Source organism: Antedon mediterranea, chromosome 6 (assembly GCF_964355755.1).
Source record: "Antedon mediterranea chromosome 6, ecAntMedi1.1, whole genome shotgun sequence".
Classification (NCBI taxonomy): Eukaryota; Metazoa; Echinodermata; class Crinoidea; order Comatulida; family Antedonidae; genus Antedon; species Antedon mediterranea.
The window spans coordinates 26,473,657-26,491,721 of NC_092675.1; the positions used below are offsets into that span (position 1 = coordinate 26,473,657).

An 18,065-nucleotide genomic window follows, 5' to 3' on the forward strand; every position below is an offset into this window, starting at 1 on the left:
CTACTCTAGCAACTATCAATAATTTGTCTTTGATTGCATCTCTGTTTTAAGACAAGTTGGTGATTTCTACTCTTTTATCTGTGTTATACCTGCCTGTCCTTTCTGTAAACTAATATCTATCTTTTTGTTTATTTTGATAAATCTATAGTAAATCATATCTCTCATTGCTAACCAGTATTTTAAAACAAAATCTTCGCTCATGAATGTATGTACTAGGTAGAGGTGGGCAAACCCACCCTACTATCTAGTAATAATGTATTCTATCCAGTCTAACTTCAACCACAAAACGAAGCTGTTTCCGACCCACCCACCCTTAACTTGTTGTCACCAACCTTCTCTAACATCCCTGTAATCTGTTTTAGAAATTAATAGATTACTGAAGACATGATTACTTATGACTTATGACTGTTCTATGTAGAACCCCTCCTATGGGACAACCCCTATTAAGGGGACATTTTCCCAAGAACCAAACAAGGAACAGTATATGTTTATATACTACGGCCCATTACTATTTAGGCTCACCCCATTGGTTGGTTCCAAAAAGGGTTTTACTATGTGAAATGCTGTATCTAACCCAATACTAAATGCCTCTGGAAATAAATTTCTATTCATTAAGTTCATTCTTAAATATTTAATAAAAAGTATAATGTATGTATAGCTATTTCAAGGAATACCTCCATCATAGTATATGTTTTATTTCTCTTTAGGTCTTTTCAATCCTTATAATTCTTGTATCATTATATTTATAATACAAAAAGCATTTTGTTGAAATCTTTTATTCATTAAATTTAATTGATTTTTTTTTTATTACTAAAAGCTTTTTTTTTTAAAGACAATAAAACTGTTTGTATTAACATTGTCAACATTAATTAATTTTAATTTTCTCCGCCCTAAATGTTTTCACTTATTGGTGTTTCCTTGCATGCTGGCACAATAGCCTTTTGTTATAACCACTTCAAAATAATGAATACAAAGGAAATCAAAATCTTGCAATGAATCAAATTAAAATTAATTGAATTTTATTTTTTTAAGGCAAAGCTATTCGGTTAAATTGTTTTTTACAGTTTCGATAAAACCAACTAAACACCTGAAAAGATTCAGAAGAGTTGATGATGTATTCATTATGTTAGCTTAATGTAACCAAACTATAATAATAGAAGACTTAACCTATTCATTTATCTTTCTTTTACTTTCATCAATATTTGCACAGTTTGTAATACTTTACACACTTTATTCACATACCCACTTCCTTTTCTATGTATGGATGTTAGCTTTACTCTACACAACAAATCATAAGCAAATATTGGACATTTCATTATCAAGTTACTATTAAAACAGTATTAAATAGGTTAGAAACCTTTTTAATGCCTGTGGGTCTGTAGAGACATTTAATATACATTCATCATCTCTCTTCTTTCTTCTGCCTATCCATTCTTTCTTTCTTCCATTTACTAACATACAAAACAGGATGAGAATACAGAGATGGACTTAAATCGTGCTGCTGCCCTCTCGAAGGTATTTATATTTTTAGATCAATTATTAGGCTAAAAAGTGCAGACTGTTTTTGTCATAATAAAAAAAATAAATAAAATTAATTGATTACTGCCGGGCTCCAAGGGTTGGCCTCCGAATAGACTCGGTTATAAAAATACATATCTAATATTCTCAATACATATCATATTTGGAGTTCATTCGTACAGCTTTTATCTGGGTCTTATACTATTATACTATCCTTTTAGGACACTGAACTGAAGCTGCACCCAGATGATGTGGTAGCACAGCATGGCTTTGAAACACAGGTAGAGTCTTAGTGTTTGCACCGCAATTATTCTGAAGATTGGCTGAACCTAGTTTTTCAAAGCTTTTACACTTTAATCAGGGAAGAGATAAATTAAATTGTAGTTTAACTCTTCCCTGCTTTAATAAATTTGCCTAATTTCTTGCAAATACAGTTAATCCTACTGAATTTATAAACTTTTTTATAATCTATATAATTACTTATTCATTAATCATATTTATATAAAAGACTTATTATAGACTTTTATATTATTGCATCTTGGTTGAGTTAGTTTTTGTGTGCAAAGAGCAACCTATATTAAATCCTGAAACATACAACTTGAGCTGACCATATTATGATGTGTTTTTTCCCCAAATGCTTTTTAGGATGATGTTTACACTGATCATGACATGCAAGAAGCATTAGCTGATCCCTATCTTCGAGTAAGTTAACATAATTGGGCTCAATTTAATCAAACTTTCTTTTTTTTTCTCCATGATATTAAAAGAAGTGGCTTTAATAAATAAATCTTCACCCTTTCAACGAATTCTAAACTATCTTGAAAAAGATTGATCATTTTCCATGTATGTTTATTTTGGACTTTGCTATGGATGATTAAAAAATATAAAAATAATTAATAGTGTGAGGTTCCTTAATTATTTTGTTTGATAATGTGGTTTTTATAATATTTTTTTCTTTAAAAAAAGGAACATCTTGATGAAATCGATGAAATGACACCTGCAGAAATATATGAGGTAAGATTTGATAAATTATTTGAAAATCATTTTGTTTTCATTAACATTGCTATGGAGAAATATTAGTAGACATGTTTATGTTTACAGTGTTGATATTGTACGGTATCTTAAAAATCTTAAAAATTTTTTGCAGGAAATTAAAGAAGAAATTTGGGAAAAGCATGAGGAAGAAAGACAAGAAATGGTTTTTGAACCTGAATTTGAAACAGTTGTGGAAGCACAGGAGGTGAGTTTTTATTAGCATCACAATCGAGAGTCCAATGCGACAATTATCACAAAAAGAACATCAACAGAAAATGGTATCCGGATTAATCTTTTTAAGATAAATTAATTTTTTTCAATTTTTTTATTTTAGGAAGAAATAATTGAAACTGAAAAACAAGAACAGCAGCAACAACAGGCACCAGAACTTGTTTTTGCCAAGGTAAGACATTACTGTTTGCAATGTAATCATGTGATTATTGCTGTTCGATTATTCAACTGTAAGTAAATTATTAACAAAGTTGACTGTTTTTTCCTAATAAATCGACAATTATTTCTTTAACGCTGCTTTTATGGACAGAAAGATCAAGAGTTCTCTAAGACACAAATGGTTAGATCAGAAAAAGTTGAAGACTTTCCCAGCAAAGCTGAATCTGATCCTTCTATTACACGAAGGCACGATCAGGATTTGGCCCTTGATTTACCATCCCCTGGGGAGGAAAAGGCTGCACAAGAGTACCGATCCCCTGTTGAGAAAGACTCTTTTAAGGAGTCTGTAAAGTCCGTTGATTACTCACAAGAGTTGAAAAGGGAAGATGTAACACATGAATATTCACATTCAATCACACAATCGGCTAGTTCAGATGATTTTGCTCAGGATGTGTCCGAAAAATTTGAGAAGGAAGGTAAAGAAATGTTGACAGAGAAAGCTGGTGAGAAAAGAGTTCAAATTGAAATTGGAAATGAGAGTGTTACTGGAGAGAAACCTACTTTTAAATCTGATTATAGTGAAAGTGCATGGTCTGTTGATTATTCAGAAGACACCACTGTTAGTTCTTCTAGAGAAGAGAAAACTTTGTCCATTGTTAGTTCAGAACTACAGTCACCAGATGTCCACTCTGTGTCTACTGTCGGAGATGTTGAAGAACAATCTACACTTGAAGATGTTGAGGATATTCCTCAATTCGAGTCAGAGGAAAATACTGAAAACCAAAGGATTAATGTAGTTGAACAAGATTCAACAAGTCCTTTGATGCAAAATCGAGTTCTTCAAAAAGGTCAAGAGATTGAAGAAGATGTAATAACTGTTAAACAACAGTCAGTGGATGAAAGTATTAGTGCACATTTCCAAGCCCGTCCTACTCCATTGTCTAGCCCTGAAGAAGATTCCTCAAGTACAAAAGTTTCTGTTCCTTTACAATCAGAACCATCAGAAATTTTACCTTATGAAAAAAAGACTTATGCTGAAAGTCTATCAAGGCCTGAACATTTAGAAAAACATAAATCAAAAGAACTAGAGTCAATTGAGGTGTACACTCAGAGAACCTCTGAAGTTATACCAAGCCAATCAGATGATGAGACTTTAGTAGCAGAAACCAAAAATTTAGAACATGTGGCCAATGTGCATGACCAAGTTTCAGACTATCAGAGTTTAGTCGAAACTGCTTCTGATCTACTTTCCCCGAATTTAGAAGAACACACAATTCCTACTAAAACTTCTCACAAATCAGAAATTGAAAAATCCCACAAAACTTTTGGTGAGTCAGTTAAGCCACAAACAAAACCCACAACAAAGAGCCCATTAATGAATTTAAGAACAAGACATATTGTCGAAGAAGAAGTAGTTATTCCTAGGCAAGGTTCAATTGATGAAAATATTAACTCTGAGTTTGGTGCTCGACCAATGGCCCTTTCTAGTCCTGAGGAAGATGAAAGCGATTTTAAAAATTATTTAGAAGAAAATCAACCCAAGAGTGAGGATGATTTGAATGGTACTGAAAAACAATTGAGTGAAGGTGAAGAAAGAATAGATGGTGAAGCAAGTATAATCTCAGATACACCAACTGATGGTTTTATGGAGATAGAAGTTGCAAGTTCAACTTCTACAAAGGTCATAGATTCTGAGATCAAAGACTACTACACTGGAACTGATGAAGGTATGAAAAATGAAAGGGAGGATGTACCTCTTAAAGAGTTTGAGCCAGACATGATTACTCGGGATGATATTCAGGCTTCGACTAAAATTAATTTTATTGACAAGCGAATTTCAACTGACAAAAAAGAACATTCAGAAACTAGTATTGTGAGATCAGATTTTCAGGCTGTTTCAGATTTTAGATATGATTCTGATGAGCGAATTTCTACACAAACAATTGACAATTCTGAAATTTCTGTAACAGAACAGACAAATGAAAGTGTCATCAGTTCCGTTGTAGTCTTTGAGAAAAGAAAGAAAACTGTAAAAGAACTTATTGATCACATAGAAGTTGGGCTTGCAAGCACTTCACCTAGTAAGCAAAGAACAGTAAAATCTACTGAAGTGCAACAATCTCATGCTAGTGTAAAATTGTTTAAAGAAACCAATTTGGGTAAGACTGAACAGGGTTTTACTGAGAGTAGTGATAGTAAGAAGTATTTGCCAGAAGAGACAGAAATTGTTGATGAACAATTGATTAGTAGTCTTTCACAGGCTGAAGATAAATTACCAAATTTTGATTTAGATCAATATCCAGAGTCTGTAAAAAGTGATAATGCAGTGTATGAAAAAGAGATTCCATTAACTTCAGGTACTAAAGAAACCTCTCAGATTGTAAGTGAAGAGAAAAGGGGTAATTTGTCGGATAAAATAAAAATGTATGAAAGCAAATCTACCAAGATCCAATTGCCTAAAAGTGATCCAAAAGTAAGTGTTGGGAATGTTGTAGTGGATGAGAAACATGAAATAAAAATTTTAGAAAGAGAAATTGAAGATGTAGCAGATAATGAAAAAGAGTTAAAATCTACTACTGAAGATGCAAATGTTGATCATGTTACAGTTAAAAGGCATGTTGTAGTTATTGAGCAAGTTGTTGAATCAGAAAGAAAAAATATCACAGATGAAAAAGAGATTGAAGTTACTACTGAAGATACATATGTTGATCAGGATGTTACAGTTCAAAAGGAAGCTGTATTTATTGAGCAAGTTGTTGAATCAGAAAGAGAAAATATCACAGATGAGAAAGAGACTGAAGCTACTACTGAAGTTACATATGTTGATCAGGAAGTTACAGTTGAACAGAAAGTTTTAGTTATTGAGCACCAAGTTGTTGAATCAGAAAGAGAAAATATCACAGATAAAATAGAGATTGAAGCTACAACTGAAAATACATATGTTGATCAGGATGTTACAGTTGAAAAGAAAGTTGTAGTTATCGAGCAACAAGTTGTTGAATCAGAAAGAGAAAATATCACAGATGAAAAAGAGATTGAAGCTTCAACTGAAGATACATATGTCAATCAGGATGTTAAAGTTGAACAGAAAGCTGTAGTTTTTGAGCAACAAGTTGTTGAATCAGAAAGAGAAAATATCACAGATGAAAAAGAGACTGAAGCTACTACTGAAGTTACATATGTTGATCAAGAAGTTACAGTTGAAAAGAAAGTTGTAGTTATTGAGCAACAAGTTGTTGAATCAGAAAGAGAAAATATCAAAGATGAAAAAGAGATTGAAGCTACAACTGAAGATACATATGTTGATCAGGATGTTACAGTTGAACAGGAAGCTGTAGTTCTTGAGCAACAAGTTGTTGAATCAGAAAGACAAAATATCACAGACGAAAAAGAAACTGAAGCTACTACTGAAGTTAAATATGTTGATCAGAAAGTTACAGTTGAAAAGAAAGTTGTAGTTATTGAGCAAGTTGTTGAATCAGAAGGAGAAAATATCACAGATGAAAAAGAGACTGAAACTAGAACTGAAGATACATATGTCGATTGGGATGTTACAGTTGAAAAGGAAGCTGTAGTTATTGAGAAAGTTGTTGAATCAGAAGGAGAAAATATCACAGATGTAAAAGAGATTGAAGCTAGTACTGAAGTTACATATGTTGATCAGGAAGTTACAGTTGAACAGAAAGTTGTAGTTATTGAGCAACAAGTTGTTGAATCAGAAAGAGAAAATATCAAAGATGAAAAAGAGGTTGAATCTACAACTGAAGGTACATATGTTGATCAGGATGTTACAGTTGAAAAGAAAGTTGTAGTTATCGAGCAACAAGTTGTTGAATCAGAAAGAGAAAATATCACAGATGAAAAAGAGATTGAAGCTACAACTGAAGATACATATGTCGATCAGGATGTTACAGTTGAACAGGAAGCTGTAGTTATTGAGCAACAAGTTGTTGAATCAGAAAGAGAAAATATCACAGATGAAAAAGAGACTGAAGCTACTACTGAAGTTACATATGTTGATCAGAAAGTTACAATTGAAAAGAAAGTTGTAGTTATTGAGCAAGTTGTTGAATCAGAAGGAGAAAATATCACAGATGAAAAAGAGATTGAAATTACAACTGAAGATACATATGTCGATCGGGATGTTAAAGTTGAAAAGGAAGCTGTAGTTATTGAGAAAGTTTTTGAATCAGAAAGAGAAAATATCACAGATGAAAAAGAGATTGAAGCTACAACTGAAAAGGCATATGTCGATCAGGATGTTACAGTTGAAAAGGAACTTGTAGTTATTGAGCAACAAGTTGTTGAATCAGAAAGAGAAAATATCACAGATAAAATAGAGACTGAAGCTACAACTGAAGATGTATATGTCAATCAGGATGTTACAGTTGAAAGGGAAGTTGTAGTTATTGGCCAACAAGTTGTTGAATCAGAAAGAGAAAATATCACAGATGAAAAAGAGATTATAGCCACAACTGAAGATACATATGTCAATCAGGATCTTACAGTTGAAAAGGAAGTTCTAGTTCTTGAGCAACAAGTTGTTGAATCAGAAAGAGAAAATATCACGGATGAAAAAGAGGTTGAAGCTACAACTGAAGAGGCATATGTCGATCAGGATGTTACAGTTGAAAAGGAAGTTGTAGTTATTGAGCAACAAGTTGTTGAATCAGAAAGAGAAAATATCAAAGATGAAAAAGAGATTGAAGCTACAACTGAAGATACATATGTTGGTCAGGATGTTACAGTTGAAAAGGAAGTTGAAGTTATTAAGCAACAAGTTGTTGAATCAGAAAGAGACAATATCACAGATAAAATAGAGATTGACGCTACTACTGAAGATACATATGTTGATCAGGATGTTACAGTTGAAAAGGAAGTTGTGGTTATTGAGCAAGTTGTTGAATCAGAAAGAGAAAATATCACAGATAAAATAGAGATTGAAGCTACAACTGAAAATACATATGTTGATCAGGATGTTACAGTTGAAAAGAAAGTTGTAGTTATTGAGCAACAAGTTGTTGAATCAGAAAGAGAAAATATCACAGATAAAAAAGAGATTGAAGCTTCAACTGAAGATACATATGTCGATCAGGATGTTACAGTTGAACAGGAAGCTGTAGTTCTTGAGAAAGTCGTTGAATCAGAAGGAGAAAATGTCACAGATGAAAAAGAGATTGAAGCTACAACTGAAAAGGCATATGTCAATCAGGATGTTACAGTTGAAAAGGAAGTAGTAGTTGTTGAGCAACAAGTTGTTGAATCAGAAAGAGAAAATATCACAGATAAAATAGAGACTGAAGCTACAACTGAAGATGTATATGTCAATCAGGATGTTACAGTTGAAAAGGAAGTTGTAGTTATTGGGCAACAAGTTGTTGAATCAGAAAGAGAAAATATCACAGATGAAAAAGAGATTGTAGCCACAACAGAAGATACATATGTCAATCAGGATCTTACAGTTGAAAAGGAAGTTCTAGTTCTTGAGCAACAAGTTGTTGATTCAGAAAGAGAAAATATCACGGATGAAAAAGAGGTTGAAGCTACAACTGAGGAGGCATATGTCGATCAGGATGTTACAGTTGAAAAGGAAGTTGTAGTTATTGAGCAACAAGTTCTTGAATCAGAAAGAGAAAATATCACAGATAAAATAGAGATTGAAGCTACAACTGAAAATACATATGTTGATCAGGATGTTACAGTTGAAAAGAAAGTTGTAGTTATTGAGCAACAAGTTGTTGAATCAGAAAGAGAAAATATCACAGATGAAAAAGAGATTGAAGCTTCAACTGAAGATACATATGTCGATCAGGATGTTACAGTTGAACAGGAAGCTGTAGTTCTTGAGGAAGTTGTTGAATCAGAAGGAGAAAATGTCACAGATGAAAAAGAGATTGAAGCTACAACTGAAAAGGCATATGTCGATCAGGATGTTACAGTTGAAAAGGAAGTAGTAGTTATTGAGCAACAAGTTGTTGAATCAGAAAGAGAAAATATCACAGATAAAATAGAGACTGAAGCTACAACTGAAGATGTATATGTCAATCAGGATGTTACAGTTGAAAAGGAAGTTGTAGTTATTGGGCAACAAGTTGTTGAATCAGAAAGAGAAAATATCACAGATGAAAAAGAGATTGTAGCCACAACAGAAGATACATATGTCAATCAGGATCTTACAGTTGAAAAGGAAGTTCTAGTTCTTGAGCAACAAGTTGTTGATTCAGAAAGAGAAAATATAACGGATGAAAAAGAGGTTGAAGCTACAACTGAGGAGGCATATGTCGATCAGGATGTTACAGTTGAAAAGGAAGTTGTAGTTATTGAGCAACAAGTTGTTGAATCAGAAAGAAAAAATATCAAAGATGAAAAAGAGATTGAAGCTACAACTGAAGATACATATGTTGATCAGGATGTTACAGTTGAAAAGAAAGTTGTAGTTATTGAGCAAGTTGTTGAATCAGAAAGAGAAAGTATCAAAGATGAAAAAGAGACTGAAACTACTACTGAAGATACATATGTTGATCATGATGTTACTGTTGAAAAGGAAGTTGTAGTTATTAAGCAACAAGTTGTTGAATCAGAAAGAGACAATATCACAGATAAAATAGAGATTGAAGCTACTACTGAAGATACATATGTTGATCAGGATGTTACAGTTGAAAAGGAAGTTGTAGTTATTGAGCAAGTTGTTGAATCAGAAAGAGAAAATATCAAAGATGAAAAAGAGACTGAAACTACTACTGAAGATACATATGTTGATCATGATGTTACTGTTGAAAAGGAAGTTGTAGTTATTGAGCAACAAGTTGTTGAATCAGAAAGAGACAATATCACAGATAAAATAGAGATTGAAGCTACAATTGAAAATACATATGTCGATCAGGATGTTACAGTTGAAAAGGAAGTTGAAGTTATTGAGCCGCAAGTTGTTGAATCGGAAAGTGAAAATATCACAGATGAAAAAGAGACTGAAGCTACTACTGAAGTTACATATGTTGATCAGGATGTTACTATTGAAAATGAAGTTGTAGTTATTGAGCAGCAAGTTGTTGAATCAGAAGGAGAAAATATCACAGATGAAAAAGAGGTTGAAGCTACTACTGAATATACATATGTTGATCAGGATGTTACAGTTGAAAAGGAAGTTGTAGTTCTTGAGCAACAAGTTGTTGAATCGGAAAGAGAAAATATCACAGATGAAAAAGAGGTTGAAGCTACTACTGAAGATACATATGTTGATCAGGATGTTGCAGTTGAAAAGGAAGTAGAAGTTTTTGAGCAGAAAGTTGATCAATCAGAAAGAGACAATATCACAGATAAAATAGAGATTGAAGCTACTACTGAAGATACGTATGTTGATCAATATGTTACAGTTGAAAAGGAAGTTGTAGTTATTGAGCAGCAACTTGTTGAATCAGAAGAAGAAAATATCACAGATGAAAAAGAGACTGAAGCTACAATTGAAAATACATATGTCGATCAGGATGTTACAGTTGAAAAGGAAGTTGAATCTGAAAGCCCAGATATCACAGATGACAAGGAGGTTAAAGTTACTGATGAAGATGCAAATGTTGATAACAACGTTATAATTGAAAAGGAAGTTGAAGTTGTAGCAATTGAGAAAATTTCTTGTGAAGAGGAGATTGATGATGTAAATGTTGAGGACAGATATGAAAATGAGAAATGCTATTACCCTGAATCTATTGAGATTGACGATATATCAATTGAAAAGAGTGATAATGTTGTCACTGTGGAAAGTATTTCAGAACATGAGGAAGAACAATATTCTCTACCAATTGATAATGAGATTGACTTGTATCAACAATCCACCGAGGACAATGTTGATGACAATGAGGTCCGTTTAAATGATACACAATATCCTGAAACAGATGAAATTGATTCATTTACTGAGCAAGTAGCGGTTGCTCTGCCAGTTCACCAAGAGGACATGGCATCTTCTGAGATTTACCATTGCCCTGAATCAGATGTCTATGAAGAAGGTACTGAAAAGGTACATACTGATGTAGCCGAAGAAGAATATTTAGTAGAAGAAAACCAGTATCATGATTCAATTGATTTTGGTGAGGAAGCAATTGAAAAAGAAGCTGATACTTCACCTGTTGATATGAATATTGTTGAACCTCAGAAGGAGTATTATCCTGAATCAGATGAAGTTGTAAATCTAACAGAAGAAAAGGATATTGATCGTACAGATTTTGAAGGACATGTTGATTCTACTCTACTAATTAATGAAGATGTTGTGGCTCTAGAGGAACAACACTACCCAGAGTATATTGAGGTTGATAATGTATCTTTTGAAGAAGAGATTGCTGTGGTACCTGTAGAAGTTGAAGAAGTTGATTCTTCTGAACAAGTTCATTATTCTGAATCTGATGAAATGTATGATACATCTATTGTCAATGAAGTTGATGCCTCTTTTGATGAAAATGTTGTTTCAGGCAGACAACATTGTCCTGAAGCTGATGAAGTTGATAATAGTTGTATTGACAATACTTCTGAAGATAAGAATATTATTGAATCTGTTAAGGATGTCAGATTTGAAGAGAGTGTTATTGAAAAAGAGGAGGGTGAATTTATAAATGAAAGATTGGATGTTGGTATGGTAGATGAAAACATTGATAAAGAACATGAGTCTGAAAGTGAAACAGTTTGTAATGAAGTTAAAGAGGAAAGATTTGAGGGAGATGAAGCAGAGAAAGAGATGGTGACAGAGAGCTTTATTGAGGTGGTTTCTAGACAGGATGATGATTTACCCAACCTTGAGCTTGAACAATATCCTGACTCAGTTCAAGAAGGAGATTCAATTGATATTGTTGAAGATTACTGCAAGGAACAGCAGATGGAGGACATTGCTAGACAAAACAACACTTCAGAAGAAATTGCACAAGAAAGGAGTGCAATAATTTCAGATTTTGCAAAGTGTATGAATAGTTCACCAGAATATGGGGACAGTGAATCACAATTAGATAACAGCGATGCTGGTGCTGTAGAAGAAGAGGTTGTTGAAACAATTACTGAAGAAAAACTTGAGACTGTAAAATCAATGCAATTAGACAACGATGACCAGGTCGATTCAACATTTCATTCAGATGCTTTAGTTAATCTTTCTGCTGTTATGGATGAGCAATATGTAGATGAAAAAGACTTAATTGTGGAATATCCTTCATCAGAAGGTGATGATATATCACTTGACCATGAACTAACAGATGAAATCATAGCTCCTCCAGAGGTTGAAGTTACTGATGAACTACCAAACCTTGATATAGATCAACATCCATCTCATGTTGATTCTGATGATGAAAGTAGTGAGCATGAATTTGTAGATGAAGTGATATCTGCACCAAGAGTTGAAATTGATGCTGAGCTTCCTAATCTTGACATTAACCAAGAACCTGATAGAGTTCAATCAATTGATATTGGTGAAAGTGGTGATGATGATGTAGTAGTTCACATTCAGAAATTGAGTGATGAAGAGGTTAACATACAGGCTGACACTGATATGTTCAAGCAGTCAAGTGAATCACACAGTGATAAGGTCATCCAAGAAACATACATGAGTGGTGTAGAGCTCACACATGAAACACATGATAGTAATATTGAGATCACGCAAGAACATTGCACAAGTGAAATTCTGCTTAAAAAAGAATCACAAACAAGTGAAGTAAAGCTCATGCAAACACAAGAATCACATACGAGTAAAATTCTGCTCATACAAGAATCACATACAAGTGAACACACACAAGAATCACACACAAGTGAAATTCAGCTCATACAAGAATCACATAGTAGTGAACACACACAAGAATCACACACAAGTGAAATTCAGCTCACACAAGATTCGCACACAAGTGAACTCACACAAGAAACAAAATCGTTTCAACAGAACATTGTCATAACAGAACATGATTCTTCCACTTTCAGCTCTGTGAGTGAACATGTTATCACCTCTAGTTCAAGTGAAATAGATGGTGAATCTGAAAACGCATCAGTACATCAAATACACTCAACAGACAGTATCGGTACTCTTATGAAAGAGAGTGTCAAAATTGTTAGTGGGGAGACCATGTCCTTTAATAGTGCTGGTTCTTCTAATGAAGACACAGAGAAAGATACTAGTTCCTTCGAGAAAGCTAGTGAGGCCCATACAGATATTGATGGGTCTCAAGGGGAAGTCTCAGGTTCTTTTTCTGATCAATTTGACGTGTCAGATGAGATCTCAGTTGCTGTTGATAACTTCTCAGAGGTAATTGTAATGTGGTGAAAGTGTTTTTCCATTAATGTTTCTGTTATCGTTTGTGCATTTTAATCATTACCATTGTCATTTTGTTCAATTGTGATATATTTGTTCTTTTTTTTTATTTACTTTAAAATGCATTTAAGCAGTAGTTTGCTTCTTTATGTTTCAAATTTTGGATTTTTGTATAATGATTTTGTAATTATATAAATGTATCTTCTCAAAATACTTGACACCAAGTTAGTAAATGCACCTGAAATATTTTTTTTTAAATTCTGTCACCATGTTCAAAATTTAGTCAGTCAAACTGCAATTACTTTAGATACAATCCTATTGTTCCTTGAGTTCATTTAGCCCATTCTGTCCTTATTCCATATCATATTTAAAAGTATGTACACTATTTGGTAAAATGTATTTAATAATTCAATGTCAACCAATATTTCCTAAATTCTTGCTTTCCTTCTAAATTCAAAATTTGTGTTAATGATTGTAACACCAATGTAAAATTCCCTTTACACTGAATTCTGCACGTTTTTTGTTTTTATTTGCAGAGATTAATTGAAGAGATATTTAATGTAAGAAACACTTTGCTGTATTTACCGTTGCATGAAATGTTCATATAACTATTGATTGAGCCACTTATATCATACATTTAACATTTCTTCATCATGAAATGTATACTAAGAGTCAATTGATTGATCAAGCATATGTATGTTTTATTGTAAATTATAACAGCTTTTGTCTTGAGACTGATCTTTTGTTTTCAGAGCATAATTTGAAGAAGTTTGCAGTTCTATTGATAAAATATCAATGAACCTTCATATTTAGATATGTCACTACAGTTTAATGTTTCTGCTTTTTATTTATACACAAATGTTATGAAATGGTATTGTTTTGTTTTCATTTAGGATGCAAAACAAGACTATGTTGCGATGAAGGAATCTCAGGTGTGATATTGTTATTTTTCTTAAATATTCAAACAAATTTAAATAATTTGAAGAGAATTATTGAATAGCATTGCAATATTTTATGTTAATTAAGTATATATAATTATCTTTTATAATTATTCAAATTGAAGCTATTACATCCCTTCCCCACTCCTAACAACATTATCTGCTAAGCAGACATGTAGTTTTAGGTTTGGTGACAGTTTGTTGGTAAACAGCACTAAATAATAGTGTATTAATATCTCACATTTCAGATACCAATACAAAATCTGGATGAAATAAAGACTGAAGTGGAAGAACAGTGGCATGATTTGAAAACTTATGATCAGGAGGAAAAGGATACATATGAAAATTATCAAGATGCAACACAAGACCCTCAGCCTGTTGATGAAGAAGAAAGACCAAGAACTCCGGAAATTACAGAGCTGATTGACAACAACGCCAATCAAAATACCTTTTTGAACCTTGAGAGTCAAAGAGAATATGAGGTATATCAACCACCAACACCTGTAGAAGGTATACCCTCACAGGAGTTAGATGAAAACATTGATGTTCAAACCAGTTATTCAGCATTATCAAAAGAGAAACTTGCAATAGTAGAAGGTGCATATTATGTTTCTTTACTGGAAGATGAAACGCCAAAGAGCACCTCAGACAATGACGAAGAAGATGAGTCATTTCGGACATGTCCATCCACTCTAGGAGTAAGTGCAGATGTTGTTGGCACTCAGAAAGTTGCAATTTTATCTGATGAAGGCTATCACAAGCCACAACCTGAAGAGGACTCACTGGCAGATATCACATCAATGATGCCAGATGACAATGATGATGAAGATGATGAGTATGTGGTAGATGAATTAGAGTATGATGAGGTGTCGAAAGTACAAACATCAGATTATCAAGAGGAGCAGCAACCTGGAGAGCTCATTGTCGGAGGTGTTTCTATCGCTCAATCATCTAAGAATGCACAAGTAGAGGAGGAAGAAACATCTATTGATGATCTCAACATCGAAAACATGGTACAGCCTTTAGATGAGACAAGCGTTGATCAGGTTACCAAATATCCAGAAAGTCCAGAATCTAGAGCACCATGCGAAGATTTAATCTGTATTGATCAAGCCACAGCAGAAACACAACCAAGTGCAGAGGATCCACTAAGTGATGTTGAAAAGGAACTGAATGAAGAGATAGTACTAGGTAGTACTAAAGTATTGGAAGATGAATTACAGTATGAGCAAGAAAAAACTGTTGAATCCAATAATGACACTTCATATGTGGAGTTAGCACAAGATGTTGAAATAAAGAGTGGTCCAGAGCATGAAGAAGAAGTTCAAGATCAACAGTATGATCCAGCTTTTATTGAAGATTCATCCCAATTGTTAAAAAAGGAAGTTGTAAGAGAATTGCCCGAGGATCTTTCACCTACTACTGATTTACAAATTGCTGAAACCAAAGTTGAACAAACATCAGATGAAACACATCTATCTAATGTAATAGAGCAGATAAGTGACGAATATACACCAGTTCCTCCTGTAGACTTAGAAATACCAGAAGAAAGGTCTAGGTCTCTTCAAGATCCTGAAACTCCAGAAATGGCAGAATTACCGGACACACCAGAAACATTTGGTGATAGTAGTAACACAGAAGGAGAAAGTCCTGTTGTCTTGATGGGAAATTGGCCAAGAATTTCTGAAAACCAAACACAGCAACTTCTAGAACAGCAAACAATATTAGAACCAACTGAAACAGTTGCTATTGTTGCTGAGACCTCAGAGTCTGTTGAGAAAGAAGTCCTTAATGGGCCAACTGAACAGAATTATTATGATCAATCTTTGTCTGGCACATCTGAAAACGAAGCAGGAGAATCTGAAGTATATGCAGAAGATGCGGAACCTACTTCAAGTGAGCAAGAAGCTCAGATTGTTGACGATGAACAAGACATAGCAGCTAATGCAACAGAGTCTTTAGAAGTAGAAACTGAAGAATGTGCAGAAATTTTAGAACCTACTTTAAGTGAGCAAGAAGCTCAGATTGTTGACGATGAACAAGACATAGCAGCTAATGCAACAGAGTCTTTAGAAGTAGAAACTGAAGAATGTGCAGAAGATGTAGAACCTACTTCAAGTGAGGAAGAAGCTCAGATTGTTGACGATGAACAAGACATAGCAGCTAATGCAACAGAGTCTTTAGAAGTAGAAACTGAAGAGTGTGCAGAAGATATAGAACTTACTTCAAGTGAGCAAGAAGCTCAGATTGTCGACGATGAGCAAGACAAAGCAGATAATGCAACAGAGTCTTTAGAAGTACAAACTGAAGAATATGCAGAAGATTTAGAACCTACTTTAAGTGAGCAAGAAGCTCAGATCTTCGACGATGAGCAAGACAAAGCAGATAATGCAACAGAGTCTTTAGAAGTACAAACTGAAGAATATGCAGAAGATTTAGAACCTACTTTAAGTGAGCAAGAAGCTCAGATCGTCGATGATGAACAAGACAAAGCAGATTATGCAACAGAGTATTTAGAAGTAGATATACCCGAAGATCACGTTGATAATATTGATAGTCATAATCTTCCAGAACTTCCTTCCCCTGTCTCAACAACTGATAATGATAATTTAGATGAACAAAAAGATGAAGCCGATTCCACTCACCACAATTTTCAGGTAAGACTAACATCAGAAGATCTAACAACTGCATGTGCTTTTACTAACAATAAATGCATGACAACTGCTTATGAAGATTCTGGAGAGACACGACTTACTGAAGATATCCTACAAAGTGATTCATCAGGATTTGTCACTAGCACGTTTACTGAAAGAACTACAGAAACTAAAATGGAACAATCGACGAGTACAAGTGGAACACAAGGTGAACTTCATGAAACATATAGTAATATTGAACAAAGAGATTTCCATGAAGAAACTTGGCATACATCGACAGAAGCCAATACAATACAAAGTTCCATTACATCATTGACTGTGGTAGGTGAAACATCTAGCTTCACTGCAAGGGATATTGTTACTACTACTGAATCTGATGACATCACAGCAGATACCGTAGAGTCATTGAAAGAAGAGAGAGAGACTCTAGATCAATCTTATATCACAGCATCAGCTCAACAGACTGTTGAAACTCAATCAGATGAAACTACTCATTCTAGAGAGTTTGAATCAGGAACAGAAACTGACAGTGCCACTGGAGGTTCAGAACAAATTTCCTCAGAAATATCGGATCCAATCCCGACTAGAGATCTCACGCACGTCAGGAAAAAGCACAGAGACTTGCATGCTTACAATGAATGCGAGGGCCGTATCAGCAGTTTCTATTCCTTCAACACTGTCTCTCCTACATTAAAGAATGAGAAAACAAGCAGGAAATCTAAATCAACTTCTTCTGCAAGTCTGAAGCGAGCAGTTTCACTTCAAGAGACATCGAAACATTCATCCACTACAAAATCCAAAGAAAGCCGTAAAGTTTACAAGAGATCTGTCAGTGAGAGAGAATCAACTTCTTCTTCAGCTTTGCATGTGCAGGAGGTATTTCTATGCAAAAGATTTTAACATTCTGTATCCGTCAACTAGTTTCTTAATTTTAGATACCTTGCTTTTTATTGTTTTTGTTAATTACGACGCATAATCGTAGTAGATACTAATTTATTTTACTTAAAAATTAGAGTACACTCACTAGATAGGTTGTAGATGCATGCATGTCTTAGTTCAGTTTTTATATAACCACTACTAAACATAAATGGCCCCAACCAACATGATTTGTGGGTAATCTTTTCTGGATGCAGTCTGCATTTTACCTGTGCCCTCTGTACTGATAAAGGCAGCAACCCGACCTGCGTCATCATTAGATCATGTACTCTGTCTTTATATTGATGCATAATTTGTAGATTCCAATGTAATAATTAGTTGCTA

General features: G+C 34.0%; 1 protein-coding gene across 32 annotated transcripts in view; it reads left to right on the forward strand.

Annotated features, from left to right (window-relative positions):
- Positions 1–18,065, forward strand: part of LOC140052368 (uncharacterized) — a 116,685-nt gene that overhangs the window by 85,339 nt on the left and 13,281 nt on the right. For 28 of the 32 annotated variants that reach the window (XM_072097916.1, XM_072097919.1, XM_072097936.1 and 25 more), the window contains 10 exons: positions 1,468–1,515; positions 1,740–1,799; positions 2,164–2,220; positions 2,485–2,532; positions 2,666–2,758; positions 2,888–2,956; positions 3,095–13,207; positions 13,750–13,773; positions 14,107–14,145; positions 14,400–17,681. In XM_072097916.1, coding sequence (XP_071954017.1) covers positions 1,468–1,515; positions 1,740–1,799; positions 2,164–2,220; positions 2,485–2,532; positions 2,666–2,758; positions 2,888–2,956; positions 3,095–13,207; positions 13,750–13,773; positions 14,107–14,145; positions 14,400–17,681 — 13,833 coding nt within the window. The remainder of the gene's footprint in view (positions 1–1,467; positions 1,516–1,739; positions 1,800–2,163; positions 2,221–2,484; positions 2,533–2,665; positions 2,759–2,887; positions 2,957–3,094; positions 13,208–13,749; positions 13,774–14,106; positions 14,146–14,399; positions 17,682–18,065) is intronic. The other 4 variants (XM_072097941.1, XM_072097943.1, XM_072097942.1 and 1 more) reach the window with 2 other exon arrangements.